Source organism: Armigeres subalbatus, chromosome 2 (assembly GCF_024139115.2).
Source record: "Armigeres subalbatus isolate Guangzhou_Male chromosome 2, GZ_Asu_2, whole genome shotgun sequence".
NCBI classification, from domain to species: domain Eukaryota; kingdom Metazoa; phylum Arthropoda; class Insecta; order Diptera; family Culicidae; genus Armigeres; species Armigeres subalbatus.
Window position 1 is genome coordinate 306,775,234 of NC_085140.1, and position 23,551 is coordinate 306,798,784.

General features: G+C 39.5%; 1 protein-coding gene and 1 long non-coding RNA gene across 15 annotated transcripts in view; one reads left to right on the forward strand and one right to left on the reverse strand.

Annotated features, from left to right (window-relative positions):
- The window catches only part of LOC134212544 (dual 3',5'-cyclic-AMP and -GMP phosphodiesterase 11-like), a 390,689-nt gene that overhangs the window by 305,355 nt on the left and 61,783 nt on the right, over positions 1-23,551 (forward strand). For 9 of the 14 annotated variants that reach the window (XM_062690522.1, XM_062690518.1, XM_062690523.1 and 6 more), the window contains one exon: positions 13,660-14,188. In XM_062690522.1, the coding sequence (XP_062546506.1) occupies positions 13,698-14,188 (491 nt within the window). In that variant the 5' untranslated portion in view covers positions 13,660-13,697. Of the gene's footprint in view, positions 1-157; positions 844-13,659; positions 14,189-23,551 lie in introns of all 14 variants that reach the window. The other 5 variants (XM_062690510.1, XM_062690511.1, XM_062690512.1 and 2 more) reach the window with 1 other exon arrangement.
- Positions 14,973-16,298, reverse strand: LOC134212545 (uncharacterized). The gene is made up of 3 exons (XR_009979294.1): positions 15,869-16,298; positions 15,524-15,752; positions 14,973-15,461 (listed from the first exon to the last, which is right to left on the reverse strand). It is a non-coding gene; the product is annotated as an uncharacterized LOC134212545 (long non-coding RNA).

Genomic DNA, 23,551 nt, shown 5'->3' on the forward strand with positions numbered 1-23,551 from the left:
CCTGGAAATAGATGCTCAATTGATGCCTGCCTTCCTCGAAGAGATTAGGATGGGAATCCTTGCAGCATGCTTGTATTAAACATCAACTTCCAAATCAGTACATTGTTAGCTTCGGACACAATATTCTTAGATTGAGATTTGTTTGCTTCATATTCAGTAAATAAGTGCGTGCATTCGAAACATAAGAACCACCTTTTAACAAAGTTTTAGTGAAACCAGACTTATCAAAAGAACAAAAACCGAAAACAAAGTAGAAGACAAAGTGCTCTAATGGAACAGGATCCGCCACGTGCCAGTGGCAAAGGAAGTAAAGTCTGCCGCCGACGACGAGAGAAAGAAAAATGAACAGCTGATTTACCGCCAGCTGCAGCCGGTAAAGGTGGGAAATGTGAGCTACCTCCTCGGTGGTTGCCCTTTCCAAGCCATCCTAGCGCCGGAACCGGATGTGTTGAACATTGTGCTCACTTTATTGTGGTAGGCAGGCAGACAGGCAGGCAGCCGGCCGACGCTATGCCGTGGCGTAGGTGTGCAAGTACAAGTTTTATCGAACACGACCGGAGATTGCAAGGAACAACGTTGCGGTTGTGGGAACAAAACGTGGGGGCAAGTTGGAAATGGTGCAACGTTATTGGAACAAGTGGACTTATCGGCGATGGTAGTAGTTGTAGTGCCCATTAGTTGGGGAACCAGTGGAGTCGATCTGAATGAAATAAATCAACGCCGCCGGAAGCCGCCGGTCGGAAGTGGACTCCTCTACATTAGCGACGCAACCGAAGGCCCTGATGGGCCAGAGTGCTAGCATGTGTCGCTTCAATGGTTGCCGTTACAAGAAAAACAAGCAAGGTAATTGGGGGAATGATGCTTTGAGAAAGGGATTTGGGAATACTCCGAACGACACGATTTCAGGGAATTGTAAACATTGACTGAGGAAAACTCGTCAATTCAATGTTCCATATTATGGTTTCAAACAGGTTGGTTGAATGAGAATAGTATCTATCCTCATTGAGGAAGAGATCTAGTTGACATTATTATGGCCAACTACACAAAAATACATTTTGTCTATAATTTTGGATACATGACATACGCGTTAAACCTATAGCAAGAATTGATCAATGTACTGTACACTGATGCAACTTTGTCAGTAATTTATGTTCACTCCTAAAAACTCCTACAACACTTCTACAAAAGATCGCGGCCTGGGCCAACCGAAGAAGTCGTCGTCTTCAGATTCGCAAACCGACGCTTAAGTCCAAAACACAAAGGGAGCGTACATCACGTTGTCATACTATGAGTTGTATTGGAACATGGTCAAGTAAAACAACGTTGGTGGTTTTCGTTTTCGTTCAGATTTGCTGATTTAAAAGGAAATATCGGAATTTGGTAATATGATTTAGGAATATGAAAAAATGTGTGTTTTTTGGAACAACATTGGAAAATATCATAAAAGATTTATTGTACGAAGTTTACAAATAAGCAGGATTCGAGTGATGATCGTTGTGCTGGTGAAGCAAGGATGTGAAATACAAAAGACAAATAAAACAAATAAGAGAAATAAGACAAATATAAGACAAATAAGACAAATAACAGTTAAGACAAATACACAAATAAACAAATAATCAAATAAGACAAATAAGACAAATAAGACAAATAAGACAAATAAGACAAATAAGACAAATAAGACAAATAAGACAAATAAGACAAATAAGACAAATAAGACAAATAAGACAAATAAGACAAATAAGACAAATAAGACAAATAAGACAAATAAGACAAATAAGACAAATAAGACAAATAAGACAAATAAGACAAATAAGACAAATAAGACTAATAAGACAAAAAAGACAAATAAGACAAACAAGACAAATAAGACAAATAAGACAAATAAGATGATTAAGACAAATAAGACAAATAAGACAAATAAGATAAATAAGACAAATACGACAAGTATGACAAGTATGACAAGTAAGACATGTAAGACATGTAAGACAAGTAAGACAAGTAAGAAAGGTAAGACAAATAAGACAAAAAGAAATAATTTAAATAAGACAAATGAGACAAATTAGTCTTCCGGATGTTCATCCAGGAATTCACACCGGACATTCCTTCAGAAATCCTTCAAAAAATTCCTCCGGATGTTTCTTCAGGAATTCCATCGATTATTCCTCCGGATATTCATACAGGAATTCTTCCGGATATTTTTTAAGAATTACTTTGGATGCTCCTCCAGGAATTACTCCAGATCCTCCAAATACTTCTTCGGATACTTCTTCAAGAATCCTCCCGGATATATTTCCAGGAATTGCACCGAATCTTCCTCCAGGAATTCTTTCAAATATCATCCAGAAAGTCCTTCAAATATTCCTCCGTGAATTGCTACGGATACAGTCTACCGACGTGGCGATGGTCCCCGTGTCGGCTGGCCGCGCGGCTGCACTGGATTCTGGTTATTAACAATTAAAACACCACTCCGGTGCGATGGCTCAAATCAGACTCTTTATCAACTTAACATTTAACTTACAGCTAAGCTACGATATGTTGACAATTTTCTCTCTCTCTCTTTAATTAATTACTCTCTCACGCTAAACGGTTCATTTATAACTTTGCCAAGTGCTGTATTTTGCTTAAAAAGCAAAAGTAAGCAGCTTAAACAAACAAAACCCTGTTGCTGGGCGCAAAACTCTTTTCTAGTGCGAATCAGTGCTAAGGTAAACCGACTCCGCATTATGACGAATCTCCCTGAAGGAATTTAAGTAGTTGGTGTCGTCACACAGTAATATCCTCTTTTTTATCACCCTCGTGGTGAATTTTGGGGTGATAAAGTAGAGCCTGTGACAAAATCGAATAAAAAAAAAACAATTTTTTTGATTCATTTTACAAATATGAATCTGTTTCTACCTTGGAAAGGTAAAATGCGTAAACAGTTCTCGTTATTTTTTGTCAAAATGCTCACGGAATCGTTCACAGGTACTCAGAAGTCATTCATAATAAACCACTGACAGTGGAAGTTATTTCATGAGAATTATTTTTTTCCCGTATTATTTACTAAATAAAAAGACCCATTAAAAATTACAAAATTTTGTGGAGTAACAAAATCGGGTCAAAAACGAGATAAAATTGGGACGTGAAAAAAACGGGTCGGAAACGTGTTAAAATCTGGGGCAGACAAAATCGGGTCAACGCTATATTTCTTCAGGAAATTCACCAGATATTCTTTTAGGAATTCGTCCGGATATTCCTTGAATTTCTTTTGAATATTCCTCCGGCTATTACTTCAGTGATTCCTCAGTTCTATTCTTCAGGAATTTCTTTTAATATTCCTCAGGAATATCTCCGAATTTTTCTTAAGAAATTCATCCGGTTATTTTTTCAGGAATTCCTTCGGATAATTATTCAGCAGTTTATCCGGATTTCTCTCTTACCGGATCTTACTTCAAGAATACCTCCGGATATTCCTCCAAGCATTCTTCCGTATATTCTTCCACAAATTCCTTTGGATATTCCTCCACGATTCCTGGATTATATCCAGTGGAATTTCTGGATAAATATCCGGAGGCATTCCTGGAGGAATACCTACCTGGATACCTGGATACCTGGTTGGCTACAGCGTCGATACACATATGCCTGGCGTATTGTAGAGCTACATAATCGTCGGTCTTGGGCGATGTTCCTCCAGTTTCCCCGAACGTTCAGGGTTCCCAGGTCCGATTCCACCGCGTGCAGCCAGCGTGTTCATGGCCTTCCAAGAAGTCGCCGGCCCCTATCTGTTCTTTGTTGAATATTGTTTTCGCTATTCTTTCTTCCGACATTGGCACTAAGTGACCAGCCGACTGAAGTGTACCGTATTTTATATGATTCACAATATTTTTTTCTTTTTATACTTGATACAGCTCATGATTCATGCGTCTGCGCCACACACCATTGTCAAATTTCCCTCCGAGTTTTGTATGCAGCACTTTTCACTCGAAAACCCTGAAAGCTCTCCGGTCCGCCTCTTTAAATGTTCATGCTTCATGTCCATAAAGGGCCACAGGTAGAATCAGAATTTTGTATAGATCAAATTTCCGTCTGCATGTTCCGGGACCTAAGCTGGTTACGTAATCCTGTTCGCAGCAGCAATACGTCTTTTCACTTCTCGGGAAAAGTCATTGTCACATGTCACAAGCGTTCCAAGGTAAATAATTTCTTCAAACACATCCCCATCACATCACATCACAGCACTACCTCTGCACCAACACCACTATGTCTTCCTCCATCTCTACCTGCCACCATGTACTTTGTCTTGGTAGAGTTAATGGTTAAGCCTATCCTCCCCGTCTCCCTCTTCAGTGGGACAAAAACCTCCACTACTGCTCTGCGATCGATTCCAATAAGGTCAACGTCGTCCGGAAAAGCCCAGGAGCATATGCGAACGTGTGATGATAGTGCCGTTCCTCTGCACGCCTGATCTCCTAATAGTGCCTTCGAGTGCAATGTTAAACAACAAATTCGAAAGTGCATCACCCTGCTTCAATCCGTCTAAGGTCACAAACGAGGTTGACACTTTATCTGCAATCTGAATACTTGATTTCGAGCCATCCAGCGTTGCACGTATCAGTCCAATCAGTTTCGCCGGAAAACCATGTTCGGACATTATCTGCTACAGCTCATTTCTCTTCACCTTATCGTACGCTGATTTGAAATGAATGGAATCGGTCTCAGTCTGTTAAACAAGATACGCGACAGGATTTTGTACGCCGCGTTCAGAAGAGTGATTCCTCTGTAATTGGCACACTCTAGTATGTGCCCTTTCTCATAGATAAGGCATATGAGGCCATCCAACCAACCTCCTGCGGTGCAATGTGTGGAGGAATTTCTGGTGAAATATACGTAGGAATATTCAAAGGAAATCCTGGAGGAATACTCGAATAAATTACTGGAGGAATATCCAAAGGAATTCTTGGCAAAATACCCGGAGTCTTATCAGGAAGAAGTCCTGGACGAATATCCGTAAAATTTCTATATCGAAAACCCACATCAACTGATCGGTACATAACATCTGACTCCAATCATTTTGGTGCTCAGAAACAAGCAGCGTTCCACTCTATGGCACATCGACTGTACAACGTACCCATGGATAAACCAGAATTCGAAGAGGAAGAAAATAAAATCTACAACGCAGCTGAAATGAACGGGTACGACAGGAAGTTTGTGGAAACAATTCTTCGAAAACACAAACGAAAAAGGCACCGCCAGGCAGGGCTGGCATACTCCTCTGAGTAGTCGAAATGTGCGTGCCTTCCGCACTCCTCAAAAATACCGGAGAGAGTGTGTTTCAATTATCGCTCAGTTTTTCTCTCCCTCAACACAGTGAGGCCTCTTTGTGTTTCTACTCAGCAGCGAATGCATTTGTCAGACACGAAGAGTTGAGGATAAATGATGAAATAAACACACCGTGTTCCTCAATGAGTTTTGATAGAACGGTGAATCGAACAGATGAAAGTAAACATTGCTAAAGTTAAACATAGCTGTTGATACTATTTATGCATTATTAATTTTGTTTTGTTTTTGCTTGCTTTTGAGATTTTGGTGAGCAAAACTATTCAGAAGCCTTTGTATTACCAACATTATTACGCCCACCTGTCGCTTTAAAACGAGTTAACCTTCCGGGACTCGCTTTATCCTGGACCGCTCACGCAGTCACGCCTGCGTTATGAACGAGAAGCGTGCTTTTTTTTATTAACCTGTTGTACTTTTTACAGTTTCCGAGTTGATGACGATTTCTAAATACAATTTTCGTCAGGGAATCTTAGTAAATGTAACGGTTCTAAAATCGGAACTAAACAGAAAACTGGACCTTGTATAAAGTAACATTATTTCATATTAGTGCTATATTTTCCTTGATTATAGCATCATGCCCAAAATACTCCTGCTCCGATACGGGTTTTTGTTTGTTTGCCGTCGGAAAACAGATCAACCCTTATTATTTGAACGCCATATTAGGTGAAGTTATTTTGTTGTCCTTTAGAATAATGTTTACGGCCGTACGAATGTTTTATTACAATACCATTGCGAAACACTGTCTATTTAGCGCAATTCTATGTTAAATAGTTTTAGAAAAGATTTATTAATTACGCCAAGCTTAAAATCGGCTCCAATTTCCTTTGAGCCTTTCGGCGAATAAGGGTTGAAGAAGGAAGAAAAAGGAAGAAGAAGCCTAAAAATATTTGAAAAGAAAAAATGGCACAGGAAAGCACTCGGTGATATTTTTAAAACTCTTCTCACAAATTCTAGACATCCCATACTGTACGGTAAAAAGTGCAATCTAAAAAAATAAAATTCAAAATAAAAATGATGTGTTTTTATAAAATATAAGAAAAGTTCATCCCCGTACTGCTAACCGCTTTTGTATAAATTGCTTCTAGAATTTTTGAGAAGCGTCTAAAAAATTTCACCGTATGCTTTGCCGTGGAATTCCTTTCAAATATCATCTTTTGGCTTCTTCTAATTTATATAAGAGTTATTCGATAATGCTATACTTTTTTGCATAGATCGCCAAACTTCATTGAAACTCCGCCCCTCTCTAAGTGACAAGTAGTTAATTGATTTTTCATAGCAAAATATGTTAGTGTTCTGCGAACATCATGGAAAACAATATCGTTTCCAAGAATATTGCACTAAGTGGCACAACTTTGTGTTGGCCCAACTCTCACCGGAATGATTCTCTCACTCTTCGTCTTCATCCTCACTGCATCGTGTTGGCTTTGTTACACATTAATGCTGTCCAATGAGCAGCTCGAAGTAGCTCGAAGTTGTTCCTGTCACGCTCATACCCGTTTGTTGACAAAAAAGAACGAGCAGGACGGGAACAACTTCGAGCTACTTCGAGCTGCTCATTGGACAGCACTATTGAGTATCAACGTCACTCTCTGTGGTGTGTACTGAAATCTCCTCATTGTGCACAGTGTGTGAGGAAATGCCAGCTCTGCCGCCAGGAAATCACAACACTGGAACCAGCAGCAGAGAAAAATAGAAGAATAAGTCTACCGTTTTATCCCAGAATAACCAACCCAATTAAGACCGCACTTCGACGACAGGGACTACAGGTAGTACACAAAAGCGAAAACACTTTACGTGATTTACTGTGTAACCTGAAGGATAGGGTTCCATCAGAAGAGCAGTCAGGAGCAGGCATGGGAAAAATCAAATTTTCAAATAATCGAGAATGAGCAACACTCTCATGCGATCACAAATCTAAATTATCAATTGATAAAAACTCGCTAGCGAGTGAGAATCGTTCGACAATTGTATCTCGATTTAAGCACTTACCGTTACTTTTTGAACTTATTTCTCTGCATAACAATAAAACACAATGCCAAGCATCAGAATGTCCTTCATTGTTGACATTAAATTTGTATTGGAAAGGTTTAAATTTAATTGATAATTTTGTGTTTATTATCAATTGATTCCAAAATTTGAAAAGTTATCGCCAAAGAAAACTCGCCTACTTTTCACACCTGAGATGTTATCAAATGATAACTCCAATCATTATCGTGTGAGAATGATTCAACACAACCCTGGTCAGGAGTTTACCGAATCTCCTGTGATGACTGTTCTGCATTCTACATCGGTCAGACCCGCCGTAAAGGTTCGTTTAAGGGAACACAAAAGTGCTGTGGAAACACTGAAAATACACGAATTGAGCGTGGCCGCACATGCAGTAAACTGTGGTCACAACATAAACCGGGAGGATTCAAAACTGTTGAGAGCCGTAAGAAAAAACTCCCAGCTCAACGCATGGGAGTCGATGTTCATCACAAATTCCAAGGAACCGCTGATGAATGAAGACGAGCCACCCATCGTATCCAACCTTTTCGGGATGACCGAAAAGAACATTCCCTAACAACAATTGCAACCGAACGTGTACGAGCAACGTACGAAAAGTAGTCAGTTGGACATAGTCCTGATGATGGGCAACATCGCGCCCGAAACCGGTCGACTTAAAAGGTAATTTAAAAAAATCTTAGTTGACGAGTGTAAAAACGATAAGTGTTATGTCTTGTCTCGCGTCGCGTTTTTTTATTGGTGAATATCCGGATATTAAAAAAATCCTTAAGAAGTATCCTGAGGAATTCCTGGTAAAACATCCGGAAGAACTCCCTAAGGAAAACCCGAAAAAATATATGGAGGAACATTCGAAGGAATTCCTCAGTTGTACAATAGTTCAGTATTTAGAGCTTAATTCAAATTTGTGAAATAGTAGGTCCAAAAAAGTTTGTAGGAATATTCCTTGATAAATTTCAAAGAGATTGTCAGCAGGGATAAGCGAAATTCCTTCACTTGTCATAAGACGAGTTTGCACAATCCCATCGAATTCCACCATATTTCGACCTCAACAGTAAGGCCGTCTTCAGTGTCTCGTACTTGACTCGTAATTGACTCGTATCTATCAAGATACAATTAAGTGGTGGAATTCAATGGGATTGTACAAACTCGTCTTATGACAAGTGAAGACATTCCACTAAAAAGCTCAAAATAATTTCTTTAACGAAATTCCTTACCAATTCCGAGTTATAGACATTTTAGTTCAAAAAAGGTGCACTACCTTAAATGTAAGGTAGTATTTCCATATAAAAGTAATGTTATCAATAAACATAATAAAAAATCCAAAAACAATTGAACCAACAAACACTGCTACACTGGGATCGTTTTTTGCACGTATAGATATTCGATTTCTTGGTCTACATCAATTTCAATAACTATTTAAATACCACAGAATTTTTATCGTTTGTTGTGGATTTTTGTTGTGCCAAAGGCCATAATCAACCAAAACCAAACCGAGCGACGCCAGTGTAGTTTTTTTTTTCGATTAAGAGGATTTAATACTGCTTCGAAATACAACTTAATCATTATTAATTTATAGGCATTTATCGACATTTAGGGACTACATAAATGAAGAAAGAAATGAATAGATATCGCAAGCGAGATACCAGTATGAAACGAATGGTAATTGAAATTTTAGCAGAGAGATCTTTTCGTCATAGTCTCGAAAATCAATTAAAGAGACCCTTTTTGCCAAACTCATCCGTACCTAATCGTAAGCTCAGGAAAAACGTTCTGCTATAGTGAAGTTCTAGCAATTGGACGTTGCTTTCGTTGGTTTTAGCCCCTACAACGATGGATAGAAATACCGAAAAATGTTTGCCTCCTCTGTTGCCGTCACATTTTTTTTCCAAATGTTCTCTATTTATTTGTCAATTGTGACAGAATGGTTCTCACATGATCTTGCGCGGCGGAATCCTGCTTGTAGCCGTCGGAGAGTTTTCAACCTTTCCCTAAGGATAAGTCGTCAACACTTGAAGAAGTTTTATAAGTGGTCGAGCCAACGTTTCAGCTGATCAGTTGGATCGGTGAGAAACTGACATGCCGCGTCTTTCTCTGACATCCACGGAGTTGTCCTTGCTCCAATCAGGCGTCGTGAAATATCGTATAGGAGGCTATTATCGCCAGTTGTTTCGGCTTCCGTCCCATCGTCCACCGGGGAGTTCACCTGCGCCTGCCTCTCCCGTCTGCAGCCAGCAGCGTTTGACTTATTTCTCTAGAGCTGCTTTCAGCTGGCAGGACTTGTATTTGGCTCCTCTGGAAATGGATCTGCTGAAAATGGAGACAGTGCCTTCTTCAGTTCGTATTAAACGCAGCACTGACACGGACTGGCGAGATCCGACAACGCATTGCTCGGATTCAACGGCGGGAGGAGAGGCACGGGCGGTGAACCAAAATAGACCGACTAGAAGATCCAGCTATGAAGAGATCGTTCGTCGAAGAACTTGGAACTCGTGTAGTGGATATTTTGGAAGCGTAGTAGAGAAGTGGCAGGTGAAGAATGCTTTCATCGCAGCCGGCGACAACAACTTGGGTATGCTGCGCACTCAGCGAAAAGAATGGATTACAGATGTAACCCGACGGAAGATTGAAGAGCGTAGAGAAGCAAAGATGAAGGAACGGGAAGAATCAGAGGAGTAAAGTACGAGTCCCGTCAACGGTATGTGTCTCTGTAAGTGGGAGTTGGGAGCTGCTGCAGACAGGACAGGCGGCATGGGTTGACTCCCTGTCCGATGAAGAAAGGATGGCTGCAGCAACCGGAGATTAATTATTCACATCGATGAGATCTTGGTGGGTGCGATTGACCGTGTACCATACCTTGAGCTGCTTTGGGAGTTTATTGTTGTGGAACATCTAGACGACTCTGATTTGGCTACTGATCACGAAACGCTATATTAGTACAACGAGCTGACCGTATGCTTTTTGCGGTGGGTCTCACCGTCAACGTCAGCATGATCAGGTGGTTGAGTGTGAACGGGAAACTTCGCAGTAGCCGGACGATTGGAGGATTTCAATATCTTGACAGTCTGATATCATCAGATGGCGAAATAAGGATCGACAAGGAAGCACGGGTCAGAAAGGCTTGGGCTACCTTCGCGAGTTATTGAAATATTCGAAAACCCAATCGGATTGATTTACACACCAACATTCGCATGCAAATATAACGCAGATGATGTCTAAAATTTATAATTCGGACCTGCTTACAGCTGGATATCGTGTGCCAAGCAACATAAAAGTCATCAAATACTGATAACAATAGATGTTCGATAACGTGGATGGAATTGGGTCGGCCACATATTGCAAGGAGCTTATACGGAATCTGTAAGCAAGAGTCCCCTGAGCAAGAGTAATATTCCTGACCTGAAAGGTGATTATAGAATGAAGCCAGAAATCGGCCATTTTGTAAACCATGTGCTTTTCAAATATTTTTTTCAAGCGCACGAGATGAAAGAACCATAACGCGTATGGGGCTGGAATAATGTTAGATCGTTTGCTTAGTTATGCTGAACAATCATAATTTGAGTTTCGCTATTCCGCCAGATTTGGGCTTTTTGAAATGTATGTAGATAAACGTGTGGTGAATTTGAAATTCACCACGGGCTTCATTCTATAATCACCTGAAAGGATATAAAATATTTATGCCGTTAGAGATATATGCTCGTATTTTCAATTAAATACTTTTGGTGGCAAAATTATGATCAACTAGCGAAAGAAACCCAGCTTTGCCCGGGTGTTGGACATGTCACAATGAACTATTTACAGCTCCGCACTCTAGATCAATTTCCGTGCGTTTGTTTTGTTTTCAACAGCTGACCTAAAATTGTATTCAAATGATTTTTTTTTACATTTCCCCGTTAAGTTCACCAACTGTTTATATATACAAACCTTGCGGAATCCAGAACGAATCGATTTGGGAAAATATCTTGCCAATCGGTCAACCCGATCGCGAGTTAAATCGTCAGGAAGGAAACCTCAACTCATTTTTATTATATAGAAGAAGATAAATGATATATTTCGTACCAAGACAAAAACAGTGATCCATAATGCTCAGAATTAAAAAAAAAACTCCAAACAATTTTTTTTGCCCCTTCAATGTTTTTGGAAAGTTAAAGGAGGGGGGAGAGTTTACATAGTATAATTTTAATATTTGTATCGGCCTTATTTACAAGAATAAAAAGTCCGATTAAAATTTACAAATTTTTTGGGTGATAAAATCGGGTCGAAAACGTGATAAAATCGGGACGTGATGAAATCGGGGGTAGACCAAATCGGGAATTCCTCCGGTTTTTTAAGGAATTTCTCTTGGTATTCAGGAATATCTCCGGATTTACCTTCAGGAATTCATCAGGTTATTTTATCAGGAATTCCTTTTAATAATTATTCAGCAATTTTTCCGGATTTCTCCAGGAATTTTTCCGGATCTTTCTCCAAGAATTCCTATGGATATCCAAGCATTCTTCCGGATATTCTTCCACAAATTCCTTCGAAAATTTCTCCACGGTTCCTGGATAGTGTCGAGTGGAATTCCTGGAGGAATATCCGGAAGAAATAGAAATGCAATATATGGAGGAATTTCTGGTGAAATTTACAGAGGAATATCCAAATGAATTCCTGGAGGAATATGTTTATACATTTTCAAGACAAAACATTCAAAACGATTTACCTGCTTTTGTAAACAAAGATTCAAACGACGATTTGACGAATCTGATGCAAACCAACACCATTAACAGGTAGCGGAAACCTTCACCTACCTATTGATGATGTTGATTTGCGTGGGTGAGCTATCAGATTCTTCAAATCATCGTTTGAATCTTTGTTTACAAAAGCAGATAAGTCGTTTTGAAAATTCTGTCTTGATTAAAAAATGTATAATCAAGCCGAGCAAAAAATCACTATTGAATTTGGTAACATTCAGCCGTTGCGTTTAAAAGTTATAAAGAAAATGGTACAGCGAACCATATGAACCCATATAAGGTTAGTGCCTTAGCTAAACGCGAGAAAGGCAGTATCACTAATCGGTGAATAAAGTTGGGTTTTTAGTATGAAAATAATCATAATCATGTTAATTATAATTCTCTCGATTTCAAAAGGTAAAAAATATTGTTTTTAAGTGTTTGGAAGGAATTTCGATGAGTGAATATATCTTCTCAATCAAATAAAAATCATTATGAATAATACCATTTGGCGTCACGTGAATATTTGTGTTTAAGGGGATACGGGAAGCACGAACAATCATCAAATCGTTATCATTTTCATCATTGATTGAATGCTTAATTTTTTTCTACAACAAATATAATTTTGAAAAAGTATCAGCGGCGCGTGCTTACTCGCAATCTACATGCTGATACATTTACAGTTACATCAAACAACTGAAAACCGAAATACGCCGCTCCAAAGTTACGAGGTGATAATGCAAGAAAGAGACAAAAGACAGGAAAAATAACACGGTGTGTAGTTCTTCCCCGAGTCACCTTAAGTCGCATTTTCTACCGTCCCGAGAGAGAACGAGAGATTTAGATGCTGAGAGATTGAGTGAAAATCACTAATGCCGGGAATTGAATTGAAGTATGCCGGAAAAGTAATTGCTGTGACTGAAATACGTACTACACTTCGTTAATTTATATCAAATGAAAGCTTATTCAAACGATGTTTAGCAAGAATAGCTTTTTTTAAGCAGAAGAACCCGGTTGAAGTATTACAAGGCCCACAAAACTCTGGAAAAGTCATCAAGTCAGTTCTGGCATAAATATCGTTTAAATAACGCAGTCGTACGCATGTTAGGCCGGGAATGGGTATGGGAAACGCTAGATACATATAGAATATATTCAAATTTCCGGAGATGTTTATGGCAAATTCCACGATCTATTATATTTATTTTTGCAGCCAAGAAACATTCAAAAAATGCGGCACGCATTATTGTCGTTTTATAATTCATAAATCAATATATCGGAATGCTCGTACCATGCACTAAGCAGCCTTATCGAGCACATCCCAAAGTAATTTGAATTGCAGATCATGCTCATCAAACTAGAAGCATCATGTGAATGCTATGAACCGTATGCCTAATTAATTTCCCCTAGTCGAATAGTCCGCTATCGAAATGTTCAGACATTTGCATAGAAGATAATACACTCGTGGTGTTTATCTCGATGCGCTCTAGTTTTATTTGATATGCAAACCATTTTCGCTAGGCACGTGTGAACCGTTATCCTCCATAAATCCTTTAACGCATTTTTAAACAGTTTTGAAAATTAATTAACTCATCCATCTGTTCTTTCCCTTTTTTCTTTTTTTTTGTAGGCCTGCACTTGCGCAGTATAGAGGAGCCTCAAAGCAGAATGCCCGCCGAGCAGGGGGGCACAGTGGGGCTCGATACTTCGTTGGGCTCTCGTTCTGGTGTCCCCCTGCCACTTCAGCTACAGCCAGCTCCAAACAGCACTTCCGGCCAGAACCATCACCAGCTGGGCCTGAACAGTCATCATCACCCGCATCATCATCACCATCACCATGCGCTCCACCAGCACCACGTGGGAAGCAGTGGGAGCATTAGTGGGACCGGCGGAATCGGTACCATGTCCGGGAGCTCCGGATCAAACGCCTGCTATGACGCCGAATTCGCACGAATGGAGTCCTGGTTGGACGAGAATCCGGAGTTCATGCAGGACTACTTCATACGAAAGGCCACCAGAAACATGGTCGACGGGTGGATGGTTTCGCATGCCACACCGGTGACTACGGCCGGTGGGAGTAACATGGATTCTCCTACTCATGGCGCTGGTGCCCAGGCTGGTTCGTCACGAGCTGGATCCGGCGCGACCACTCCAGTGAGGTAAGTTCGAATCTACCAAACTCTTCTCGTTATATCGAGATAATCCTGACATGTCAACCCACTCAACCTTGACCCAGCGGACTTTTGCACGCATCAGTAATCACCCGTAATGGCTTGGTGTCGCGCCAATCACTCGAGACCTTTTGGTATCAGACGGGCAAACGGTCATACGCGAAATGAATATTCATTACCCTTTCGGCACGATAATCATTCGTCCATTGCCAAACCGAAGCGTGGATGTGATAACCAATTCTGTTCATGTGTCCGCAATCTAACCATAAGGAGGGATTTATCCCAAATACCAACCAGTCAGTGGCACACTCCGTTGCCCATATGTTGGTATCCACCAAGCGCAATCGGTTTCTTCTGGGTGCCGAATATGTGCGCCACAGTGTGATAGCATGTGCCATCCATGTTATTACACTACAGCCGCAGTAGCCGGTCTCCGGATGAAAATCGGCACACAATCTGGGAAGCAAGGATGTTATCTATCATTTAGTAATTTGTGTTCGATCATTCAGTAGTTTATCAATAACTCATTCCAGAAGCTGAATTTCAAAATATGTTGTATGGTGGACTTCCCCAAGTAGCACTTGTAACCATTCGGAAATTAGAAAAGAAATGCAATGTTACATAATTGTTACATAAAAGATGCTTGGAACATGTCAAGTCACAACACAATGAATCTAAGTTGCCGTTTAGTCATTACGTATCTAAAAGTATACACTGTGCCACCAAAGTACTCTTTAATGGGTAAAAAAGTGCCCATTATGAAGTTAAATAGTTCAACTCATTAAAAGAGTAAAGATCGTTTACTCATTAATGGGTAAACGGCCTATACGTCAAATTCAGGGGTATTTTTTACTCACTAGCCAAGAAAAAAGATTTTCGTAAATGAGTATTTTTTACCCTTTGCTTTTAAAAGGGCATTTAAATTTTAGTAATATTTTAATCAAACCAAAGACACGTTTATTGGGGGGTTCAAGAACTGATTCTTTATTACATCATTTTTTAATATGTATATATATTTAACAATCGTCAAGAGATTTTGCTTGTAAACATTAAAACGTTCTTTCTCCTGTCGAAACCGGATCGCATCCCATCGTTATCAGAACGGAGGCTCCTGTCGTCCTATTAAGTAAGAATGAATGTGAATGTATCCTTCCCGGGACACAAAAGGAAAAATCAACAGCGGGTGTCTTTGGGAACAATCACTAAATCGATGGCGCTTCAAATTTCTGGGTTGTCGAATGTCTCTGGATGCGTTCATGATCTAAAATATACACAGCTCCTATTATTTTTTTTATTTATTAGAAGTGAAACAAAAACTTTTACCTTTATTTCCTAGTCAATTCTATTATCGGGGAAGTTTAAGATGATCATTGCCGACAGGAGATTCCTTGGCTATATCCTACGTGCGATCCTTGGTATAATCGATAATACCGCAAAACTGGTCCAGTACGTTCTTTGGATGTTCGTGCTAACCTGGGATGCTATCCAATGCGAGCCGTTGATCCAATCCGAGTTTGTTGATCAGCAGCTGATTCGCCTTTTAGCACCGTTTCTGCAACAAAAGCAAATCATTATCAACGATATAGTTCGAAATTGTCGGAACAACGGGAAAAGCAACACGGATTGCCCTGCCTTCATTCGTGTTGTTCGAGGATATCCCAACCGTACCGTTTCGATTTCCTGCCAAAGTTTCGCACAGCTTCCGAAGCATCTCAAGATTCGATGAAGTTTTGATGCCGCACCGCTGCTTCCTATACATGACGATGGGTAGCTGTATTACCGGATCGTCTCCGCCAAAGGCTGGTTCACTTGAAGGACTACGAAAACCGAGACGAAAACGAATACGGTCGCAGGGCAATATTTTTGCAATTAAAGGGATTTGTTGACTTTATTTCGATTCCGACACAAAAGCAAAAGCACCAATTTCTTTTAAAAGTTTAACATGTTTTTCACTCTTTAATGGGTTAAAACAAGGAACATAAAAATGGGCATAAATTACGCATTATCTGGAAAAAATATTTACCCATTTTTTTGACAGCTCCATATATCGGCAAAAAAGGGGTGATTTTCACTCTTTAAAGAGTATTGTCAGGTTTACAGTGTAGAAAATTACTTACGGGTTACAAAGTGATTCAGTTGCAACCATTATCTGAAACTGTCACTGGATTTAATGTCACAATACAGTCATTAATTCGTTACACAAAGACTATAGGTTGGGTAGTGACCGAATGATCAAAATGAAACAAAAAAAGTAAAAAACAATTTTATGAAGAAATTTGAGCTGTTAATTCGTAAATACTCAATACAACTGGCTTGTTTTTATATTGCAAATTATCAATAACGAATTGGAATATAAAAAAAACACACATTTGCAAACTATGTGCACAAATTATCGGAAGTGGGGACAATTTGGAAGTTATAGATAGCTCATCTTGTTATTTTCCTTTACCTGGATGTGAAAGTATGACCAACATTATCTGGTACTGGGTACTACAATTCCCCACTTGGGTACTGCGAATATAGTAATATTTAAACACTATTTTTTACAAACGTTCATTATTTCCTCAAGCTTACAAATTCACTTATGCGTTGTATGAATATGAATTCACTTCACAGGCTTATTTTGTCATACTCGTAACTACATTTTCACTACTGTCAAATGAGAAGTTACCCTGAAACGTTTTCAGCTATGAAAGTGTGTTACACAAAAACTAAATGCAATTAACAACAACTTTTCTGGTTACTAAGTAATCAACCCTCAAGGCACACTAGTGACAATGTAACCTATTGATGATACATAAGAAATAAATCAAGATTACGTGAAACTAGAATGTAACGAATTTGTATAGCCGATTATTTCATCAACACTGCCTACTAAATGATTGTGTACAAATCAAAAATAATATTGGAAACTAAATATGCCCATTACAAGTTATTCGAAAAGAATTCGTACTGACACTATACTTTTTTTAAATTGAAAAATAGAAATGAGGACCTGCGACCAATTTATACTTCTAGCACTTCTGCGCCTGCTTCTGGGTGGAATATAGCTCCAAAGTATCATCGCATTAAATACACATTTAATCTGTTCTCAATAATTAAGATGACTGTGACTGTGGAAATAAAATCTCTAGTGTAATGCTGGTATCTACATACAATCAGAAAATCAATCGAACATTCAAAATGGTCATTATGAGCAAAGTCATGCAGAATCCGAATGTTCTTGTTTAAAATATGCCTTTCACCAATTAACCTGGTGTCCCACACTACTTGCAAAAAAAAATCTGCTGTCTAAGACGAATTAAGTACTGTCCATTTAATTCCCCCAGTTAATTTTCGTTATCTTTGCAGATACGTATTTCGACCACAACTGTGTGGCCGTCTTCAGTGTCTTGTACTTGACTCGACGAAGAAAGTCGAGTCAAGTACAAGACACTGAAGACGGCCACACAGTTGTGGTCGAAATACGTATCTGCAAAGATAACGAAAATTAACTGGTGGAATTAAATGGACAGTACTTAATTCGTCTTAGACGGTTTAATATATTCCACTAAAAGAGCTTAATATATTTTTCTAAAAATCTGCTATTTGATTTACCCGAACGATTTTATTCTTATAACTGCAGCGGCAATTTACTTGCAGGTAAATGTGTGGCGCGGGAAGCACCATGTGTAATTTGTGTTGATTTATTCAAATGCGTTAATATATAATTAGTATATTTAAAAATTAAATAATATAGACCAACAAAAAAGGTATTCAAAATCTTTTGAAAGATAATGTACGAAGCCATTAAATAAAACATATGATCTCCAAAATATATTGATCGGAGAATATTTTATTTTGTCCAACGATTTTATATTTTGTCGTTTTAATCAATGTTCAAATAAAATTTATGTTAAAATAAAATTATCTTGTTATATATTCATTAGAAACCCAATTTAAAATGAAAATTTCATTAAATTAATTACAAAATAAATATGAAATAGTTGGTTCTATCGAGGGCGCGTGATTTTTACCCAACTAAAACTATAGATTTCACCGTAAATTTTATTCCGCACACTTACTTCTTCCAAAATATGGTGAAAATCTACATTTCACCTGTTGTTATTTTTGATTCGTGAGTTTGGTCCTTTAAATGTTTGACATTTTGCTCAAGTAACATTATAATCACATTTATTTTTTTCTTATTATTATTCACGTTTCTAGATTTCATGACAACTACCTTATTGACAATTTCAGTCAGTTTAAAGTAACGACGTAGTCTAGTTGTAACCTGGAAATATTGCGGATAGATTTCAAGGTAACTTATTATGTAACAGTGTTTTTGTTACATAGGAGCCTTATTTTTTACGTTTTTTTGGTTACACAACTGTTACATAAACAGTTGCAGTTCTTTAAAATTCACACATGAAATTGTCGCATATCGATCAACGTAATTCAATTGTGACAACATGTGCTACTTGGGTCTAGTGCAAAGGTTTTTCTATAACTCTGCCTAATGGTTCGTTGTTTGAATTCCACTAGTAACAGAGTTACAGCTATAGTTACAGTAACTTAGACTAAATGATAACAAAATTCCAATCATTTAGCTTAAGTTACTGCAACTAGCGATATAACTCCGTTATTAGGGGAGAGACGTTCAATATGCGCCCCCTAAGCAAATCTTCGAATTTAACGATGATAATGGTCGAAATTATGTACTTCCAATGTGTTAACCACTAATTTAACTTATCATCTATGATACGGAATAAAAATTTGGACGAAAAACCAATTATATTCCGAGAAAACGATTTTATTTTGAAGCGCTGCATTTTCGTGCAATTTCAAACCATGCGGGTTGAAACGCGCCACCCCGAAGCTAAAACGCGCCATCCTAAAATGTAAACAAACAGCAGTGAACTAACAGAAGAATCAAGTATCAATTTATGAAAAGTCCTATTCTCGTTTCCACTGCAATGAAATGTTAATTAATTTTTTTTGCTAAATTTTCGTGTAACTAGTTGATGTGTTCATACAAGATATGTTTATTCTTTAATTTATTTGGTGGGCGCATGTGACCTTGTGCATTACGGAGCCAAATCACGATTTTCTGTGCATGGTACATGTATCACACTTCCAAGAAGTGAGATCTTACGGTCCACATGAGTAACCAACGATCTACCGGACTGCTTCGAATGTGATATATGCCCTTTGTAATACGTAGAATAGAACGTGTTCACATCATAGGTTCTTGATAGTCCAAGAAATCTCTGGATTAAGGCTATAAAGTCTATAGAAGCAACAAAAAATCGATCGGACGGTTTTAAACATGGTACATGCCCTTTATGACACATAGAATAGAATGCTTACCCAGCATAGGTTCTTGGTCATCCAAGAAATCCCTGGAATAGGCCTTTCGGTCTACACGCGGAACCAAAGATTACTTGAATGCGAAGTGGTATTACCTGTTGTCATGGTTTGTAGGTAGTCTACGAACTCCATACATTCAAGGTCTGTTGATTAACCTTCGTATTAGAGGCAGATATTGAAGAATAAACAAGTTGTGTGACCCCTACTTGGTATATGTTTGTATTCCAAGTAGTTCTTGATGTTGTCACTGATGCCAGGTAGTCTACGAACACCATAGATTCAAAGCCTGGAGATCAACCTACATAATGGAGGCAGTTATTGAAAAATAAACAAGTTGTGTGACACCTCCATGGTATATGTTAGTATTCCAAGTAGCTCTTGTTGTTGTCGTGGGCTCCAGGTAGTCTACATGCTCCATAGAGTTAAGGTATGTTGATCAACCTCCGCAATGGAGGCAGCTATTGGAGAATAAACAAGTTGTGTGACCCCTTCTAGGTATATGTTTGTATTCCAAGTAGTTCTTGTTGTTGTCATTAGTGTCAGGTAGTCGACGAACTCCATAGAGTCAAGGCCAGTGGATCAATCTCCGTAATGGAGGCAGTTATTGAAAAATAAACAAGTTGTGTGACCCCTAGTTAGTATATGTTTGTATTTCAAGTAGTTCTTGTTGTTGTCGTGGGCTCCAGGTAGTCTACAAGCTCCATAGAGTCAAGGTATGTTGATCAGCCTCCGCAATGGAGGCAGCTACTGGAGAATAAACAAGTTATGTGACCCCTTCTAGGTATATGTTCGTATTTCGAGTAGTTCTTGATGTTGTCACTGATGCCAGGAAGTCTACGAAATCCATAGATTCAAGGCCTGGGGATCAACCTAAGTAATGGAGGCAGTTATTGAAAAATAACCAAGTTGTGTGAACCCTTCTTGGTATATGTTTGTATTGCAAGTAGTTCTTGTCGTTGTCGTGGGCTCCAGGTGTCTACGAACTCCATAGAGTTAAGGTCTATAGATCAACCTCCGTAATGGAGGCAGCTTTTGGAGAATAAACAAGTTGTGTGACCCCTTCTTGGTATATGTTTGTATTCCGAGTAGTTCTTATTGTGGTCGTGGGCTCCAGGTAGTGTACGAACTCCATAGAGTCAAGGTTTGTAGATCAACCTCCGAAATGGAGGCAACTATTGGAGAATGAACAAGTTGTGTGACCCCTTCTTGGTATATAATTGTATTCCAAGTAATTTTTGTTGTGGTCGTGGGCTCCAGGTAGTCTACGAACTCCATAGAGTCAAGGTCTGTAGATCAACCTCCGTAATGGAGGCAGCTGTTGGAGAATAAACAAGTTGTTTGACCCCTTTTTGGTATATGTTTGTACTCCAAGTAGTTTTTGTTGTTGTCATTGGTGCCAGGTAGTCTACGAACTCCATAGAGTTAAGGCCTGTGGATCAACCTCCGTAATGGAGGCAGTTATTGAAAATAAACAAGTTATGTGACCCCTTATTGGTATATGTTTGTATTCCAAGTAGTTCTTGGTGTTGTCGTGGGCTCCAGGTAGTCTACGTACTCCATAGAGTCAAGGTCTGTAGATCAGCCTCCGTAATGGAGGCAGCTATTGGAGAATAAACAAGTTGTTTGACCCCTTTTTAGTATATGTTTGTACTCCAAAGAGTTTTTCTTGTTGTCATTGGTGCCAGGTAGCAGGTAGGTAGGTAACAATACAAACGACAAAAAAAATAAAAACTTTTGTGGTGATAAAATCGGGTCGAAAACGTGGTAAAATCGGGGTCCACAAAATCAGGGTAGACAAAGTCAGAGAATGACAAAATCGGGTAAATACTGTATATGTTCGCATTCCATGTGGTGCATGTTATTGTCATGGGTTCGAAATAATCTACGAAATTCGTAGAGTTAGGGCCTGCGTTAATCAGCAGCAGTGATGAAGCCATTTATCGAAAAAATAACAAGCTGTGCAACCTCATCTGAGTGAATGTATGCATTCCAAGTAGCTTTAGTTGTTTCCATGGAACTATGTATGAACTCGAAACAGTTATGATTTGCAGATGAACCCCGAACGGGAGGCTGTTGGTATATGTTTGCATTCCAAATAGTTCAAGTTGTTGTCATTAGCTCTAGGCAGTTATTGACAAGGTGTGCAACCTCATTTTGATATATTCGCATTCCAAGTAGTTCTTGTTGTCATGCGTTCCAGGTAGTATACTAACTTCATTCATATCACGTACGAAACTGTTTATTTCTTGGAAATGCAAAATGAGAATAAATTGGAACGAGATAACTTCACGATAAAAACGTAAAGAAAAAACAGCGCTATATTAGATCATTCATTCATTTTCATTTATTTAGTTAACATCTAAACAGATAACACTGAATCAACAATTTGACGCCACAATGCACGGTTCGAGGCCGCATCTCTCCATCCTCGGATACGCCCCACGCTCGCCAAGTCGTTCTGCACCTGGTCTGCCCATCTCGCTCGCTGCGCTCCACGCCGTCTCGTACCTGCCGGATCGGAAGCGAACACCATCTTTGCAGGGTTGCTGTCCGGCATTCTTGCAACATGTCCTGCCCATCGTACCCTTCCGGCTTTAGCTACCTTCTGGATACTGGGTTCGCCGTAGAGTTGGGCGAGCTCATGGTTCATTCTTCGCCGCCACACACCGTCTTCTTGCACACCGCCAAAGATGGTCCTAAGCACCCGTCTCTCGAATACTCCGAGTGCTTGCAAGTCCTCCTCGAGCATTGTCCATGTTTCATGTCCGTAGAGGACTACCGGTCTTATTAACGTCTTGTACATGACACATTTGGTGCGGTGGCGAATCTTTTTCGACCGCAGTTTCTTTTGGAGCCCGTAGTAGGCCCGACTTCCACAGATGATGCGCCTTCGTATTTCACGACTAACGTTGTTGTCAGCCGTTAGCAAGGATCCGAGGTAGACGAATTCCTCGACCACCTCGAAGGTATCCCCGTCTATCGTAACACTGCTTCCCAGGCGGGCCCTGTCGCGCTCGGTTCCGCCCACAAGCATGTACTTTGTCTTTGACGCATTCACCACCAGTCCAACTTTTGTTGCTTCACGTTTCAGGCGGGTGTACAGTTCTGCCACCTTTGCAAATGTTCGGCCGACAATGTCCATGTCATCCGCGAAGCAAATAAATTGGCTGGATCTGTTGAAAATCGTACCCCGGCTGTTACACCCGGCTCTTCGCATGACACCTTCTAGCGCAATGTTGAACAACAGGCACGAAAGTCCATCACCTTGTCTTAGTCCCCGGCGCGATTTGTACGAACTGGAGTGTTCGCCCGAAATCTTCACACAGTTTTGCACACCATCCACCGTTGCTTTGATCAGTCTGGTAAGCTTCCCAGGGAAGCTGTTCTCGTCCATAATTTTCCATAGCTCTACGCGGTCTATACTGTCGTATGCCGCCTTGAAATCAACGAACAGATGGTGCGTTGGGACCTGGTATTCACGGCATTTTTGAAGGATTTGCCGTACAGTAAAGATCTGGTCCGTTGTCGAGCGGCCGTCAACGAAGCCGGCTTGATAACTTCCCACGAACTCGTTCACTAACCCGATCAGGAATACATAACAAAATTATAACTCAATTCTATCAATGGTTGTTATTTAAAACAACGTGTGTTATAATTAGATAATTCGATAAAAATGGGCCTTCGGCCAGTTTTATTTCATATCAAAATTATAACAACATTAGTTATGTATATTTACACAAAATAATTGCCTACATTTTTTGATATTGGAAAAAAGCGGAGGTAATCACCTCCAGTATAACTTGAATCAATGTTCGATGTTAATAGCTAGTACAATGTTAATTGCCTACATTATGGATGGCGTTGTAGCGTACCACATTTTTATACGTGATGTAGGCAATTACCATGAAAGTAGATTTTTGTACCCCATAATCATATCAACGGTTGTTATAATGTTGAAATGAAGGTAACAACCTCTGATATAATTATGTTACGGCTAGAGGG